The 16,778-nt window shown below is 32.9% G+C and overlaps 1 protein-coding gene across 4 annotated transcripts; it reads right to left on the bottom strand.

Annotated features, from left to right (window-relative positions):
* Positions 1 to 381: 381 nt before the first annotated feature.
* LOC112276949 (katanin p80 WD40 repeat-containing subunit B1 homolog KTN80.4) lies at positions 382 to 10,107 on the bottom strand. Of its 4 annotated transcripts, none has more exons than XM_024508783.3 (19): positions 9,440 to 10,107; positions 8,007 to 8,138; positions 7,492 to 7,622; positions 7,090 to 7,207; positions 6,693 to 6,919; positions 6,388 to 6,490; positions 5,985 to 6,055; positions 5,609 to 5,683; positions 5,161 to 5,304; positions 4,618 to 4,810; positions 3,513 to 4,121; positions 3,194 to 3,253; positions 2,600 to 2,823; positions 2,284 to 2,409; positions 2,041 to 2,115; positions 1,807 to 1,919; positions 1,568 to 1,684; positions 1,318 to 1,386; positions 382 to 943 (listed from the first exon to the last, which is right to left on the bottom strand). In XM_024508783.3, exons 2-19 carry the CDS (start codon positions 8,026 to 8,028, stop codon positions 883 to 885), a joined length of 2,538 nt encoding a protein of 845 aa, XP_024364551.1. In that variant the 5' UTR covers positions 8,029 to 8,138; positions 9,440 to 10,107; the 3' UTR covers positions 382 to 882. The 4 variants fall into 4 exon arrangements, with proteins under 4 accessions (XP_024364551.1, XP_090103085.1, XP_024364552.1 ...); XM_090246959.1 differs by having other exon boundaries at positions 8,306 to 10,075; XM_024508784.3 differs by having other exon boundaries at positions 9,505 to 9,698.
* Between the last annotated feature and the right edge of the window lie 6,671 nt (positions 10,108 to 16,778).

The raw sequence follows: 16,778 nt of genomic DNA, 5'->3' as shown, positions 1-16,778 counted from the left end.
ATTATGGAAGAAGAAAAAAATGACCTCTAGATTAGTTCTCAATTACTGGATCTGCAACCAAAAAAACCAACTCTATTCATCATGATTACAATATTCTTCATCAAGGGTGGATCTATTTAGTAAAAGCATGGGTCTATTTAAGACTCCCATGTATATATTATAGTTTATTTGTAACATTTATACTAAATGTATTAAGGGTGATGTATGTATATACACTATGTAAGCTCAAATAAAATATCACAATTATCTTAGATACATTTGTTCAAGGTTTTTACGAAATTAGCTCCTGAAATAACTAGTTCTTGCTTGTCCATATTAGAACCAACATCTATTGTTTCGGTACGAAGGATGCAGAAAATATCAAGCATTCATGATACGGTATAAAAAGCACGGCTTTCATCACCAAATTCATTGCTTGTAAAAATATAAAACAATTTACGAATTGACAAACAACAATTCGTAGTAAAGTTGAAAGAATCTTAGTTGAACTAACATACCTACGCCATTGTGGCGATAGGTACGATGTTCACTTTTTCTTAAGATACCTTCTCAATTATGTCAAGTCAAAGAATTCATGGTTTATGAGGGTATAAAACACTCTTCTCACGCGGTTGATGATGAAAATAGACTCCGAGAGATGAAGCCCGTTCCTCTGCCAGAACAATTATCCTCTCAAGTTGGGTCTAAGAAGGGTTCCTACCAAATTAATTCTACTAAGCCATACAACTAGTGCAAGGAAACTAGAAAATGAGGAAACACTGCCACTCGTTACCTACAAATAAAAGTCTACGATTCGTATCACTAAACCTTTCCGTGTACAACTACAACAGCCAAGGTGAAAAAGAAACAAGGACAAGGAACAGAATCTGCTTGCAGTTCTAATCAAACTCTTCCCAAAGCCTCTTGTAAGTTCTTGGCTGCTTTTGTCAAATCCCCTCCTTTCCTGAAAAGCAACAAGATTTATGGAAGAGATTTTTTATTTGCTTCCAAAATAAACTTGACAAACTGGTTCTAGAGAATTCAATACACACCAGCTGATAGGTACAACTAAAACTCTAATAATGAACGTTCTAACTGCACAAGCAAGAATAATAACTCCATATATGCCAGCCAGCGATTACCAACATGAGTATTTAGGAAAATCGTGGACGGATGCAGAATTCAAATAAACTAAAGAACCCAAAAAAAGCAGCGGAGGTTAATAAGATTGTTCGTATGTACAAATATACTTATTCATTTAAGTTTATACACAATGGAAATCATATAATTTAATTATTTCATGCACACACACATATGTATATATGTATTTGAACTGACCTCATCAGGGGCAGCAGGCTATGGCCTACAGCTTGTAACTCATGATAGCACATATTGCATCGGTCAAGCCTGTTTTCAAAAATACAAAGTGAACATGGTTAATTATTTCAGCCATCATTGGAAATGGTTTCAATGGCATTATCATAGGAAACTGACAAAAGGTGGAACATGAAATCATGTAGTCAGAGAGTTGTAAATAGTTCAGTCGTACAAACTACTTACAACTTGACAGCAAGACTTAGCGACATACCGTTGCTCTGCCTGTAGGTCAACACCTATTGATGATGCAGAAGTACGTGTTGCATGTATAATAGGACCGAAGGTTGCCACGAGCTTCCCCAATAATTCCAATGCGGTCATCAGAAATCTACATAAAAATATTTTAGTCAGAGCCTTGTAGACAAATGCAATGTTCAGGCACATAAATTCTTCTATGAGCCAAATATTTAATACGTCAATATATTCCATGAAAAGCATATGAAAGATTACCTGTCATTGTCAGAACTGAGGAGACCATTAAGCAGAGGAATCAACATGTAACAGATTTCTAAGGTCAAGAGATCCGCTTTTTCCATGAACGCAGAGAGAACCTCTACTAATACCTGCACCACAAAATAAAAGTTCCAATTATAAATCGCGTCATAGCATACAGCAAAACTTGCAAGTGAATTATTATTCAAGCAACGAAATTTCGAAAGAAGTAATGTGGATTGATGCACTTACAGATTGGTCGGCCATTTTCTTCATTGCTTCTATGGCACCTTTCATGTCATTCTTACTCCAGAACCGTCTAATAACCTACACATAATATTGAAGCGTCCTCAGAACTCAATCGCAGCAAACTCAAAGAGATCCAATGATTTCATGAAGAATATGTTAAAATCGACAGCAGCAACAACGTGCATTGAAGTGAAGACGAATACAACGTTCTCATCTACTATCTAAAGACAGTAGACAAACATATACCTGCATGTTTGTTAGGCGAGACTGCATGATGCTAGCCATAGTGTGGTGCTGAAGGAGTAATTCTTCAATGATTTCGGTGTCCTGTTTAGCTGATTTTGTATATTCTGATTGGAAACTACTACCTTTCTGCATTCCCAGTACCGTTAACAAAGATTTGATTAGAGTACAATGGTCGTTACGTATCAAACAAGCTCCCTCAACAAAAAAATATTGTCCAGTGTACTAAAAAACGGACTCCAAAAACAAAACAAAAAGTAAATTAAAACGAAACGAAATTTTAATTAATTAATTAATTAAGAATTGATATGAAGCATACTGGAACAAATGAGTTGATATCCAGTCCAAGTGTTTTGACAGCACCACCACCGCTTTGCACCTCATTGGAACTAGATTTCTCCACAACGTATGATCTTGGTTGAGACAGAGACTTCTCAACAACCACCGGTTTTTCTACAAGTGTTGATTTTTCTAGAAGCCTAGACTTTTCTTTCCTTTCCCATTGGGCAAGAAGGGCTTTCGTAGTCCCAGTTTCAACACGTCCTGCCAAAAACAAACAGTCAGTTACAAATTTCGAGCTGAACAGACTTCGATGTTACATTACCAGTAACGTGCGACACAGCAATCAAGCTCTCAAGAAGACTGCATACGGAGAGTCCGGGTTGACAATAGTAGATATCCCATAATTGTGATTGTTGATGTAACCACTTCCAAGCAATTTCAAAAATTTAACCTCTCTCTCTCTCTCTCTCTCTCTCGCTCTCTCTCAGTTTCTCTTTATATACACACAGAGAGAGAGAGAGAGAGAGAGAGAGAGAGAGAGATAGAGAGCGGAAATCATGTAAATGTATAATTCATAGTCTCAAAATGCTAGGTAGACACTAATAATCATGGCATGAGGTCCGATCTCTACCTGTAGTGGATGGCTCAGCTCCCATCGCATTCTTAATACCCTGAGAACGACTTGAATCGTCTACAAGCATGCAAAACATCGGTCAGAACTATGCTAAATCGAAGCCATACTAAAGTTATTTTGTAATTGCTTAGATATTTTCTTATGTAACAGGGGAAATGAAAGATTGTAAAACATCAACTTTTCACGAACACATAGCATGTTGAAAGCATTGCTATAAACCACAAGCTATGTTTTCAGCCAAGAGGACGCAGCAACTTTAAAACACAATTTAAAACGCCCAAGCTACAAACGATACTTTCTACTTAGGCATGCAAACCTGAAAAAGAATGAGAACGCCCCAAACTGTTGTCCAAAGGAACGCCAAAGGATGCACTTCTGGAACTGTAACTTCTGGCTGAATTCCAGTTTAGAGTTGCATCTTCTTCTTTAGTACCCAAGTGCGGATGCAGGCTTGGCTTGCTTGCATACTGCGAAGTCAGGCCGTGCCCACTACTGTCTGAACTACGAAAGCTCTCCTTGGTAGAGCTTGACCTACTCACATGAGGGATAGGATCTATCCTAAAAGTATCAATATTTCCACCACCACCACCACCACCACGACGAACGCTATCCCGTTCTGAATCATACGACTTTGATGCAGGCATGGTAACTACACCTGTGGTTGAAGTCGTTCTGGTGTCATCCAACCCATGATCGCTATCAGGGGCAGTTGAAGGTCTTGGAGTACCCCCAACGTGGACATCAGATCGGCTAGAAAGTCTAAATGAGCTACCACTAGGTGTACCTAGTTTAGGAGTTGCAAGACTACCTCTACGAGATGGCAAAGTAGGTGCAGGAGTTGAAGGGGCTGTAGTAAGAACACTGGCAGGTCTTCTGCCAGAATTAGGAGCACTTTGAATGGGCTGAGAGTTGCTGCTTTCTGCGTCTGCAAAGAAGAAAACTGGTTAAATGTTATGTATTACAAGAGTAAAAATGAAAAAGACGTATAAAAGGAACCATTTTGAATAATTCGGAGCACTTGATCATACTCCTGATTCAGGAACATAAGACAAACACACTGACAACATCTATTGATACACGTAGTAGGTGCAACCAAGCGGACTACGTGTATCAACTGATATTGCTGATTAGTTTGAAAATAACATGTAAATTACAAAACTCTGACCTAGTTAGAAGTTGTGTTCAAAAATTTGACCAATGTGACCAATTGATCGATGTATAATTGAACAATTGGTAGATGGATTGTTCAACAATTGGTTGCAACGCGACCTACTCGATGTTATCATCAGTACTAAAATCAGTGAAAAAGAATTCAACCAACTACGAACTTCTGAACATAGCTTTCTAGTGCTCTAGGATGCTTGAAAATTTAAAAACTTTGCCTTAAAGCGAGTCAACAACTTCCAATTATAGTGACTTACCTTTAGGAGGAGTTATTTTAACATTCCTCATGGCCATATCCATCATGTGAGGAAGATTCGTACTGCTATCTGTTTTCGAGTGTGAGGTTGGAGTCACTTCTTGTGAAGCTTGATTGACATTGTTGCCAATCTTGTTCCCAACACTTGTGCCATCCTTCCAACCTGGATTTCCAACTTGATATGGAGCCACACGCTGCAAACACATTACCAAAGCAGTTGCATGGATCGATAAGTTCCGAAATCTCTAGGTATAATAATGGAGACAGCAAAGTTGCAAGATAATAGGCAACATGTTCACCTGTACACATTAGGAAGGGAGGTACTTCCCCGGTCCCTATACGAGAAACACCGCATAACGCAAGCATCATAGGTATATAACGAAATTTTCCTTTTACAAGTGCTTACTGACGTTACAGTTTACAAATGTAAAAAGATACCAACTTAAAATACTTGCTAGTTATTGATCTTCACAAATTTGGAAATAAAAACAGGACTTAAGCAGCTGGTGACAGAAATAACAGGAAGCAAAAGAAAACCATTTACCTGAAGATCCACCACCCACACACCAACACAGCTCTGGTTGAAAGAACATCCAAGCAATTTTCCTTCGTGTATAGAGAGATCCGCAAGCTTGTGCCAACCAACATCCACCATATCGTGACATCTCAGCGGTTCCCAAGAGAAAACCTGCAAGAAGTCTCAAATTCATATGTTCAGGGAACTTTGACAACAGCCACTACAAGAAGAACCCCGCAACTTCCGCAAGATCTCCAGGTGCTCCCGAACTAACAGCAAGATCGCATTACATTATAGCATCATACCTCATTGTTAACGCATTTAGGCCTCCCATGATAATTAAACCTGTACATTTTAGTTCTAGTGTGAAATCGAGGAAAAGCTACCTCTTAGTTCAAGAAAATCAATTATCAACTTGTCCAACACTGTACACGTTCTTGTAAAGCATGCAGTGAATCAAAATTTAAAAAATCACCTTCAGGCTATCCTGCATGGCAGTAAGTACAGTTCGCCCATCTGGATTAAAAACCATGGCTCGGACTCCTGCAGACTGTACAAAGCACACAGTGTCTCAACTCTTACAAACAAGGCACGAGAAAACGATGCAAGTATCTACACTGGATTCCAATTGATGTAACACAACTAATGTCCAAATAATAAACATGGACCAACTTGACTTACAAAAATGATATTTTTAGGTTGGTCATGAAATATCAGGTAGTAGCAATTATAACTCGTAATATACGAGATTAATTACGACATTCCACCAGATGCTACACGGCAACTTAAACTCGGGCATTACACCAAAGATATATCACATATTCTAATGATATTTGAGTGAAACAACTTACATCAGGTCCAGCAGATCCAATCAACTCAAATGTTTCGAGGTCAAAAAACTTGACTGTCCTGTCCGCAGAACCTACATCATGAAACCAGGACCAAAAAACTATTACTTGTACTAGAAAAGACCAAACAGCGAACCGGGATTCAATTTTGACGACAAAGTGGAAAATATTCCAACATATATCATGCGTTCGCGATCAAAGTAACAAGAAAATTTAAGAAAAGAGTATGCAGGATATGTGAGCAAATCCAGTAGATAACAAGAATCTAGCACAGCTGGACCCCTTGCAAGCAATCCGTCGCAGGCATATTACACATGCACCTACGTCCACATTTCACGCGTAGTCTTCAAGGCAGACCCAGGTAACGTCGAACGGGGTGTCTGACTTAGCAACACGATAAAAATACCTGTGGCGAGAAGGAACTCATGTGGATGAAAGTCTAGACATTGAACTTGGCCTTCATGGTATTTAAAATCGTGCATGAGCTTGCCAGCAGTCAAATCCCAAAGCTGTCACATACACAGAACCATTAATCGACTCACAATATCTACAGATCTGTGCAGCTGTGTAGTTAAGAGGAATTTGAGTATTTGTAAGTAAGAATTCATGTAGAACAAATGATTATATCAGACGCTGTTTACTCATATAAACTGCAACTTGATCGAAGTAAATAGAAAGAGTTCAAGTAATGTCGAGTTGAAGAGTACGCACTTTTACAACGTTGTCCTCGCCGCCGGAGACCACCCAACGCCCATCCGGACTGAATTTTATGGAGTTGATGCCACGGGTATGACCTTTGTAAGTGTGGATGCATCCTTTTCGTCGAATATCCCATATCTTGAGATTTGTATCCAAAGATCCCGACGCAAAGAACTCTCCGAAAGGATGGAAATCTACAGATATGCAATTTGATCGGTGACCTGTAAGAGTGCGTACAACTGCACTCGCGCTTATACGGGTCAGTAATCGAGCACCTCATCAGATCAAAAGAGCAATGGATCTCCGTCAAAAGTAAGATAGAATGAGTTATGTTATACAATCCATCCAATAGGAACGCAAGTTAATAAAAAGCAACTGATATCCTAGGAGATGACATTCGCAAGCTTACTTTTGGCTTCTTCAAGGTCCCAAAGCTTAATGGTGCCGCTTGCAGCTCCAGCAACAACCACGACCTCAGATGCATCAAAAGCGACCGACTCCACTGCACTAGTGTGACCTGCCAAACTCTACAAGCCCGGTTTCGAGACATATTAATTAATGAATTATTGACTTGACTCCTCGTCCTCGTGAGGCTGTTCTTAAATAAACGCGTTCTTTCTATAAGCACAAAAGTGCATCTATATGGTTAAGGTTCGGAGAGTTCAAGTAATGCAGCAGGAAAGTAGTAGACCTGGAACGTATGGTAGGCAACTAAAGGAGACACGATACGGAGCTAACGACGACGAGAAAAGAAATGCAGCGAAAGTAAAGAGTTATTTCTCCTTTCTTGGGGTTCACATGGCCAACATACCAATATAGCGTTGGGCTTCCCAATAGCCCACATGTTGACTTTGTGATCCTCTCCGCCGGTGACCAAGACCCTAGAGGACTTCTTCCCAATCTTGAGGCAGTTGACATTGGAAGAGTGTGCAACAAACTCCTCTGAAGGGTAGTAGTCAAGGACTAAACCGAATTATACAATATCCTCACCAATAAGCACGTAAATGACTCAACAATTTGGAGTGTTTAGACTAATAAGATTAAGTAAACTGCCATAACGAAATAAACTTTAAGGGTGTGAACTCAAAAAAAATTCATAAAGGCATTTCAAACTCCTAAAGCTTTCACTAACACATAGATGAGAATTACCAGTAACATTTACATTCACATCAAAGACTAAGACTACTCCACAATCGAACAAGACATATTCAATCGCAAGAAACCCGGTATGTTGCGAATAAGTATATGGGAGCGAACACATATGAAGATAAAAAATAAAAATAATAATAATAATAAGATAAAAACATGTAGAGACATCCAGGATACGTAATTTATAGGCTCGCTTCATGTTGCCAGTCTGAGATTGAGTTATTTAGATAATATTTTTTAATTTCTTCGATCATATGCCTCTCCGTGCGCTGCTCTTCAACACTCGACACCTTCTCCTTCCCTAAATTGCTGAAAAACCAAGGGGAAAAAATGTTAATCACCCATTGTTTTGCCCGAGGAAGTACGTTGCGAAACTAATTCAGCCAAGTAGGTGACTAGAAGAACCACAATTACACTAGTAGGAGGAATCTATGCACTGAAAGGTCTTAACATCATCCCCGATCAGAGACTAATACCCTGAGTGGTGCACCTCTGGTCCATGACCAAAGCACTCCTACCGTCTTGCGGGCGAGTTGAATTCTGTCACCTAAATTCCTCAAGGAACCATTGCGACAGAAAAGTGGAGAATGTTGTTGACGCTTCGACCTCTAATATGATCGGGCCTCCTACGGGTTTGTCCAAATAATCACTTTATCCAAGATCAGATTTCTAAGGACGTTATTGCGTGTGTCTGAGCTCCACTGCTGAAACGGCACTTATGTGCAGTGTTTGTTATCGACACAACCAAGTACAAAATTCGCAGAAATTAGCAAATTTAAGAACCAGCAACGCAAGATCTGACTTCTTCAGAGTTCAGACCACTCTTCAGTCACTCGATCCTTGGGGTTGACAAGCTTGCAATAGAAGCGAGTGACGTTGAAGTGGCTCAAATTCAAAAAACAGCACAGTGTCACACCTAGGTTTGCACTCAGCACTCAGGCAGCTCTAGTACTCACAAGTGCATAAAAAAACCCTAATGTCACGCATGTTTCTGGAGTTTGATGACCTAATTGTTTGACTAAATGTCAGAGCGCTTGAGACAGCAATCGCATGTCCATATTCTTCGGATTCTGCTAATTTCGAAGCGATCGGGCATTAGAGATGTAAGTTACCACGTTCAGAAACTCTCGCATAGTCAAATATTCTGCCGTGCGCATACTTCATGCGTCAAAGCCAAAGACGTAGAAGAGAAGGCACCAAATGCTACTATGAATGAATGGCACTTGAAGGCCCGATGCGCTGAACCAACACGAGGAGCTTGGGAAGGTTTAAGGTAAGACGAGGCGACAGAAACGCCGTAGATGACAGTTTTCAACAAAATGTGGGAAGGCAAGGAGTCCACTTCTAAAGATCTACGCATAGAAGTTTGGCCCTACTCAGTAGCAGAAGACAGAGGCGAACATACACTGATATGATCGTCTCCAAGTGTATTTACCAAATCGACCGCACGCCGCGGCAAATACATTTCCCATCGAAATTTTTTTATCGTATAAAACTGGGCGTATATAAACTGGGCGTCGATATTGTCGTATCAAACTGGGCGCTCTAGCAAGAACGATAACATCTATCCAGTATCCAGAGGCACAATAACAACAGGCGAGAAGCCGTACCACATTGACAGGAGTTCATACTCCCTCTCAATCGGCAATCACCGGTCCTAATCGAACCTCAATACCTTTCCTCGACTCGCCTCCCCACGCTCTCATCGATCCCGATAAGCACATCCTGCGCACCGCCTCACCTCACTCTCACACCTCTCCCTCTTGCACCTTCCCCCTCAAGACAGCAGCATCATAGGCCACAAAACAACGTCTCTCGCTTTTTATTCCCTGCTTTTATCCCTTTTTTTTTGAAATTGACACCATCGCTATGTGCCTGCCCCGCTTCCCTGCCTCTCCATCCGCGCAACGCATTGCACTTGGCGCCTCCGATGCACCCTACCAACCCAGGAGCCGCTCCCAATCCCCTCCGATGCCGCAAATACACTCTAATCTAATGCTCATCGCCTAGTCCAGTACATCAATATTAATTATTTCTATGTTTTCTCTCCCTCTCTCTCTCCCTCCCTCCTTACCCTTGCAAACTACAACACCGTGCTCCTTTACCTGCGTCGTCTTATCTCTCTCTCTCTCTCTCTCTCCCCCTTCTTCCCTCCCCCTCACTCCTCCGTTCTCCGCCTTCCTTCGCTTTTGGTATGGCCGGCGTAACACGGCGCCCCGGACAACGTCAGAGACAACAGTGCAGCAGCGATGGCGGGCAGAGGCAACAGAATCATGAAAGAAGAAGAAGAAGAGCAAGGACAACGACGACGTTGAGCTCTGCCAGGCCAAGCAACGCCAGCCCAGAGAGAGAAAGAAGAGAGAGAAAATGGGGCGGGGTGACGGCCTGGGGTTGGAAGAGAGAGAAGGAATGTTCCAATAGTAGGAATGTTCATTCAAACTTAAACCCCCCCCCCCACTTTAATGTAGGGTTTGCCATTCCATTCCTAGCATCGTGTTAACACAAATAATAAAAGATAAGTCAATCCTTATTTTGGGCTGTTTAGAGTACATCTCCAGAATCATATATATATATATATATATATAGAGAGAGATAGAAAATAAAATTCAAACTCTAAACTTCATAGATAAAATTTTGTTTAGAACTATGCATTTATACTTATGCTCCTGTTTTTAGTTAATTTTTTTGAAACCACACTTGTGGTCCAATTTTTTTAAAATAAAAGTAATTATATTTTTCATTGTACCAGTATTCATATTGTGATTAGTTTTCAGAAACCAATTCTTCATTACATACTGCTAAGTCTCACATATATAACCTTAAAACAACTCTTCAGCAAGAAACTAAACTTCTTATACAACCAAGATATCAAATTCAAAATCACTTAGAATCGAATCTATGATAGAGAGGGTTTATCACTTGATTTATAATTCCAACATTTATAATAAAATGAAATAAACATATTATTGAAGTTGATATAAAAATTCTCTATCAAAATACCTATATGTTCAAATTAATACAAGAAATACGAATAACTATAAATAACAATGTAACAAGTTTGAATAATTATAAAATAGTAGTTATTAAATTTAGCTTCAGAAGTAATTCAAATTAAATAAATTGTTATAAAAAAACTGTAGAAAATTTTAAAACAAGATCTCCATGAAACTAACTTTAATACATGCTATTAATACAATGATCAAATTTATAGAATCTGAGGAACACCATCCTAAATACTCATTATCATATATTCTACAAAAACAAATTTAAATATTACTAATCTAAAAATTAACTCTTTTCATCTAGACTAGTAATAATATTTTCATTATTATAAGTTTGCTTTGTAATTATTAACAATTCATAGTTTTCTTCAAATTTAAAATTACCAAAAAAAATTATAATATTTTTCACAGAAATGAAATCTAATAATTACTAATAATATTTTTGATAGGTTCGATCAATTAGTAACTTATGGATTGAATATTTTGATGTCGTAGTAGCAAAGACCTGAGAACTGAGGATGTAAATAAAATATTTAAAACCAAATAGAATTTGATACAATGTTTTAGTTGACAAATGAAAAGCTACGTTTAAAAAAATATATGATAAATATTTATACAAATCAAACCAACTATTGATATCCAAATCTTTGGTTACACACATAAAATAATCTGGTTTAACATGACCCATTTATAAATACACCCACAGAAGAAATATCGTGCATTTAAAAATTCTGTTATATCATAAATCCTTCAAAATAATATAAATTTAATTGATTATTATATGCACTAAGAATTCCTATGACAATGAAAAATAAACAGATTAACTTTTGACAAATATTTTTTCATAAAATAAAAAATCAAATAAATATTGAATTTTTTTCAATATTATAAATGTATATTAATTAAAATGTATTTAATTTTTTGCTTTATTCTTAAAAAAGACATAGTAAAGTATTAGTAAATAAAAACCATTGATAAAAACAACAAATAATGTAACAACCACATGTGCTAACAAGATTAAATAACCAAATATTACAAATCAATACTAAAAATAAATGATTATTTTTAAAACGATTTAACATGAAGCCGAGTCTCTATTTTCTAATCTTTTAAAAACTAATAAAAATTAATTTTTAATTACCAAAATTTACCAAGAAATTTTCATAATAACCCCAAATTTATAATTTTAGTTTTAAAAAAATATCATAATAACCCCAAAGAAAGTATTATAAAACTAAAACATTAAAACTTGTTAAATTTTAGTTTTTATTGTAATTTATAAAATTATTAATATTATATATTATAAGTCTTATCAACTTCTTTGATATATTTATTAACATGATTCTTTACATGCTTATATTATACAATGTTATATATTTAGCTATTAGCTTGATTTACCAATAGATTAAGTTGTAGCATAAATAAGTGACTTAAATTTTCTTCTTAGTATATTATAAATAATATTCATAACACTGGATGTGGCTTTGATTCTTTAAATGCAAAATGACCACATAAAGTGATGGTGTCTACTAATAAACACTCAGTTAAAGTAAAATTATTAAAGAATTTAAGGTTTTCAAACTCTATATTAAATTTTAAATATCTATATTTAGAAATTTCAATCATTTTATACAGTTTTGAAGTACCGATTTTCAAACTATATCTTAAAAAATAAATAAACATATACAAGTATATTAGATTTTATGTATTTTGAAGTTTATCAATGTATTTAAAAAAATATAATTTAATATATATTATATCTTTAGGATATATATTCCTTTTTTCATTTAAAAAAATATATTACACAAGAAAATTATTTATTTTAATTTTTTAACGTGTGTAAATAAAAACATTAAATATTTATAGATATTTTTTTTTTCATTTTTATCTAAATTGCCTTTGATGTGACAAAAGTGATTATGTATCTTTTTAAAAAGTTAGTTCAAGATTGTAATGTTATATTCTATCTATTAAAAACTTATTATTTAGTTTAAATTCAAATTTATATATGATAGAAAAAGTTGAATTATTTTTTAATATATTATAAATAAGAAAATTAAAACTACCAAACATACTAAATGATTTGATAACCATATTAGAATATTTTACAAACTTTCCTAAGAATTTTATAAATTATTTTTTATCAAATTATATAGTAAATAAATATTTTTAGTATTTTTAATAAAATTATCTCACCACAAAAAAACAGTCTTTTGTATTTAAATAATTAAATTTATTTATTGACTCAAACTCAAAAGCAACAATGATTTATATTGCTCACTAGTTTTTAAAAAATATAAAAAGAAAAATTTTCTCAAAATTGTATATCTTTATTTTCTTCTTTTTGTATTTCTATTATTTTTATTTTATTAATTAATTTTCTTAAAATATAACTTTTTTACTTTTCAAAAATATAATTTAATTTATAATTTATATAACTATCAAATAATTAGAAAAGATATTCTAAAAACATACAATATCTTTTTATTGAGAAGATTTCCTAATCAGTTTTTTAAAGAATTTAAAATACAATGTTACTTTAAAAATAATTGGCATTCATATTTCCTCTAAAAATTATTATAATGTATTTGTTTACTAAATTACTATATTATTCAATATTCAACATTGAATCTTTAAATATATTATCAGATTTAATAATGTTTTGATTGATTTAATTATTATTTTTCTAAATCAATAAATTTTCCCACAAGTTATTTTCTAATAGATAATAAACTACATTATATCATTCATTAAAATTATAGGATTTAGAGTATTTTAAAAATATAAAAATAGTCATATCTATCTTAGTATGATAATGTCTATGATATTATATATTTGCAAGTATAAATTATATATATATATATATATATACATACATCTTGTAAAATTTTGATGTAGCATAGAATATTCTAATTTTTAGCAATAACCTAGCATTTAAATCATATGTGCATCAATATATAAATATATTTGCATGCACATTGTACACATCTATCTATGTTGTTTTATTTTTTTATTTTAATAAATCTTTATTTTTTCATTGAAAATATAAAATACATTTAAATAAATTATAAATTATCAAAATAATTTAGTATTAATCTATGAATACTAAAAAATATTATCATTTTTGAATATTACTAATTATTATTAATCATAACCTATTTATTAGGATATTCTTTATATACTGCATATTATCATACATTACTCTAAAATAATCTATAATACATATTTTGCCTATCTAATTGCTTAAAAAATGAGCTCTTTAGTTGATCAAAGAATGAGATTTGAAAGTAGAATAACGAAAGATTTTTTGAAAGTTAGTTTCTTGTAATTTAGAAGCATATTGAATTTTTGAAAGTTTCTCAAAGTGAAAAATGTACTCAATGAGTTTGGATTTTAAGAAATAAAAAGAGGTTTACAATTTTAAGGATTTTTTGAGTATCATAGTATATTTACAAGTGAAAATTTTGTGAGTTTGTTAATAGGCTTGTTTTAAATGTGTTTGAAAATTTTAATGTTGATTAAATAATTAGATAAAAGGATATAAGAGTTTTATTGAGTTAAGATCTTGGATATTTGAAATTTATTATTAATGAGGATTTTTTCATTTTTCAAAATTTGTCAATTTGATTAAAGCAAAAATTAGTGGGAGTAATTTAAACTTATTAATCTATACACAAGTAAATTTTTGAAATAATAGAATGGTTTAGTAAAGTTAAATCACTACTAAAAGATCAACATCTAGGTTAAAAAAAGAAAGAGCAAATATCTAATAAAATTAGGAGTTTTTTTCTTTTAACTATTGAATTTAAATTTTTTTCAAATTTTGTGTACTTGTTGATTTCTTGTAAATTGAAACACGAGTAAAATTTTAATTGAAATCAAAAATTAGATTAATGATTATTGAGATTTTAAAACAACTATAGAAATTAATTAGTATTTACTAAAGAATTTTCTTGGATTTATTTAAGATTTATTTAGGAATTGATTTGAATTTAAAATTTGATTAAGATTTAATTTAGGATTTAAGATTTTACTAGGATTTAATTAGTATTTGATTAAGATTGATTTAGGATTTTATTAGAATTTTTTATATTCTATTATGATTCAATTAAAATTTTGATAAGAATTTAATTAAGATTTGATTAAAGGTTCTTTAAGATTTTTTTAAGATTTCATTAGGATTATTTAGGATTTTATTAATATTTTATTAGATTTTTTCTAGAATTACATTAAACGTTGACTAGAGTTTATTTAAGATTTAGTTAGAGTCTATTTAAGATTTTTTTTTTTTTTTTTCTATTTTTTTATAATTTCTTATCATTTTTTTATGATTGCTATGATTAATATTTTTTAAGGTTAATTGATATTTTTCTAAGGTGTTTATTTTAGTATTTCTTTAGAATTTTTTTTCTTATTTTTTAAGTATTAATTTATGTCTTTACATATTTATCAAGTATATATATATATATATTTTGAATTGGTTAAAATTCGATTAGATTTGTTAAGGTTTAAATAAAAATTATTTAAGATTCTAATAGATTTATGTTGTATTTTTCTATTTATCTACTAAAATTAAATACTTAATGCATTTTCAAGCTAAAGTTCATGTTATACGATACCACAACTATTCTCACAAACACATATATTTACTTTCATAGTTATTTAAATGATATGAATAAATTGAAGTAAGTAAAAATAAATTAATTTGATAATAGAGTTTTAAAAAGCTTCCTATAAGCTTTGTAGATGTGATTTCATCTTTATACATATCTATAGGTGATTAGTAGGATGAACACTTGGCCAACAAGTTAATCATATGTTACAAGTATTGATAGCTTGTGATAGAAGCTAACTATGTGGTGCTCATATAAGAAACTTATCTTGCAAGTTAAGACATGCGTATTACAAATTAGATACATATTGAAGGTCCTGTACAGTGTTGCGTCACAGCTCGTAATTAGATAATATATATAGAAGCAAGAATAATCCCTTTTTTTATTCTTATCAACTCCTTCCTAATTTCTTATTTCAAGGATCTTTAGTTTTCTTGTCTTTTAGCAATGGCCAATCTAATTTTTTTTAATATTTATGAATATATATATTTTTCATCTTTTAAAAAAAAATCTCACTTAATTATTTGTTATTATCAAGTTCTTATTCTTAAGATATTGACAAGAATATACTTATAATATTAGAGCTTTTTCTATTCTTAATTAAGAATAGATTACTCCTTTTTCTTGATAAAATATGAGTTTATTAGAAGTTGTGGACTACCTTTTTTTAAATTGATATTATTCTTAGCATTTTTTATTTTTATTTTCAAGTCTTCTCTTTTTTTTGTCTCAAGTCATGTTAGATATTTTTTTTGTGTAATATTATTATTGTAGAGCTTATTGAAATAAGAAGTGCAGTGGCACAAATGGAACAACGATTGAAGGAGTTAATGCTTGTGATGCATCAACTCAATTTACTACCACAAGGAGCAATCATTTTAAAAAAAATCAACTTGTATTAAATATATTACTATTTTTTCTAATGGTGGAAAGACTTTGAGTGCATTCTAAATTAATATAAAGATTATTAAGATGTTTTTGAGAATAATAATATAGATCTTCTTTTAAAACATTACATCTATGATTGCTCAATTGATCTTCAAGTGAAAGCTCAACCATTACTTGGATTAATCTATTATAAAATAAGTTGATTATATTCAATAAGTACATTGATTAAAATCTAGCTAAGAATTTTATATACCATTCAAAATCTCCAACAAGAGCTTCTATTTTATTTATAAAGAAAAAAGATGGATCATTCACATATATTTGGATTGAGGAGGACTTAAAAATATCACTATAAAAAAATAGGTACATTCTATCTTTGATATTAAGACTTCTTGATCAATTAAATCAAGCTAAGATCAATATTAAAATAGATCTATTAAGAGCGT

This window comes from Physcomitrium patens, chromosome 24, assembly GCF_059467195.1.
Source record: "Physcomitrium patens ecotype Gransden chromosome 24, ASM5946719v1, whole genome shotgun sequence".
Classification (NCBI taxonomy): Eukaryota; Viridiplantae; Streptophyta; class Bryopsida; order Funariales; family Funariaceae; genus Physcomitrium; species Physcomitrium patens.
The sequence above is the reverse complement of the archived record's forward strand: the minus strand, read 5'-3'. Positions and strand labels throughout refer to the sequence as shown.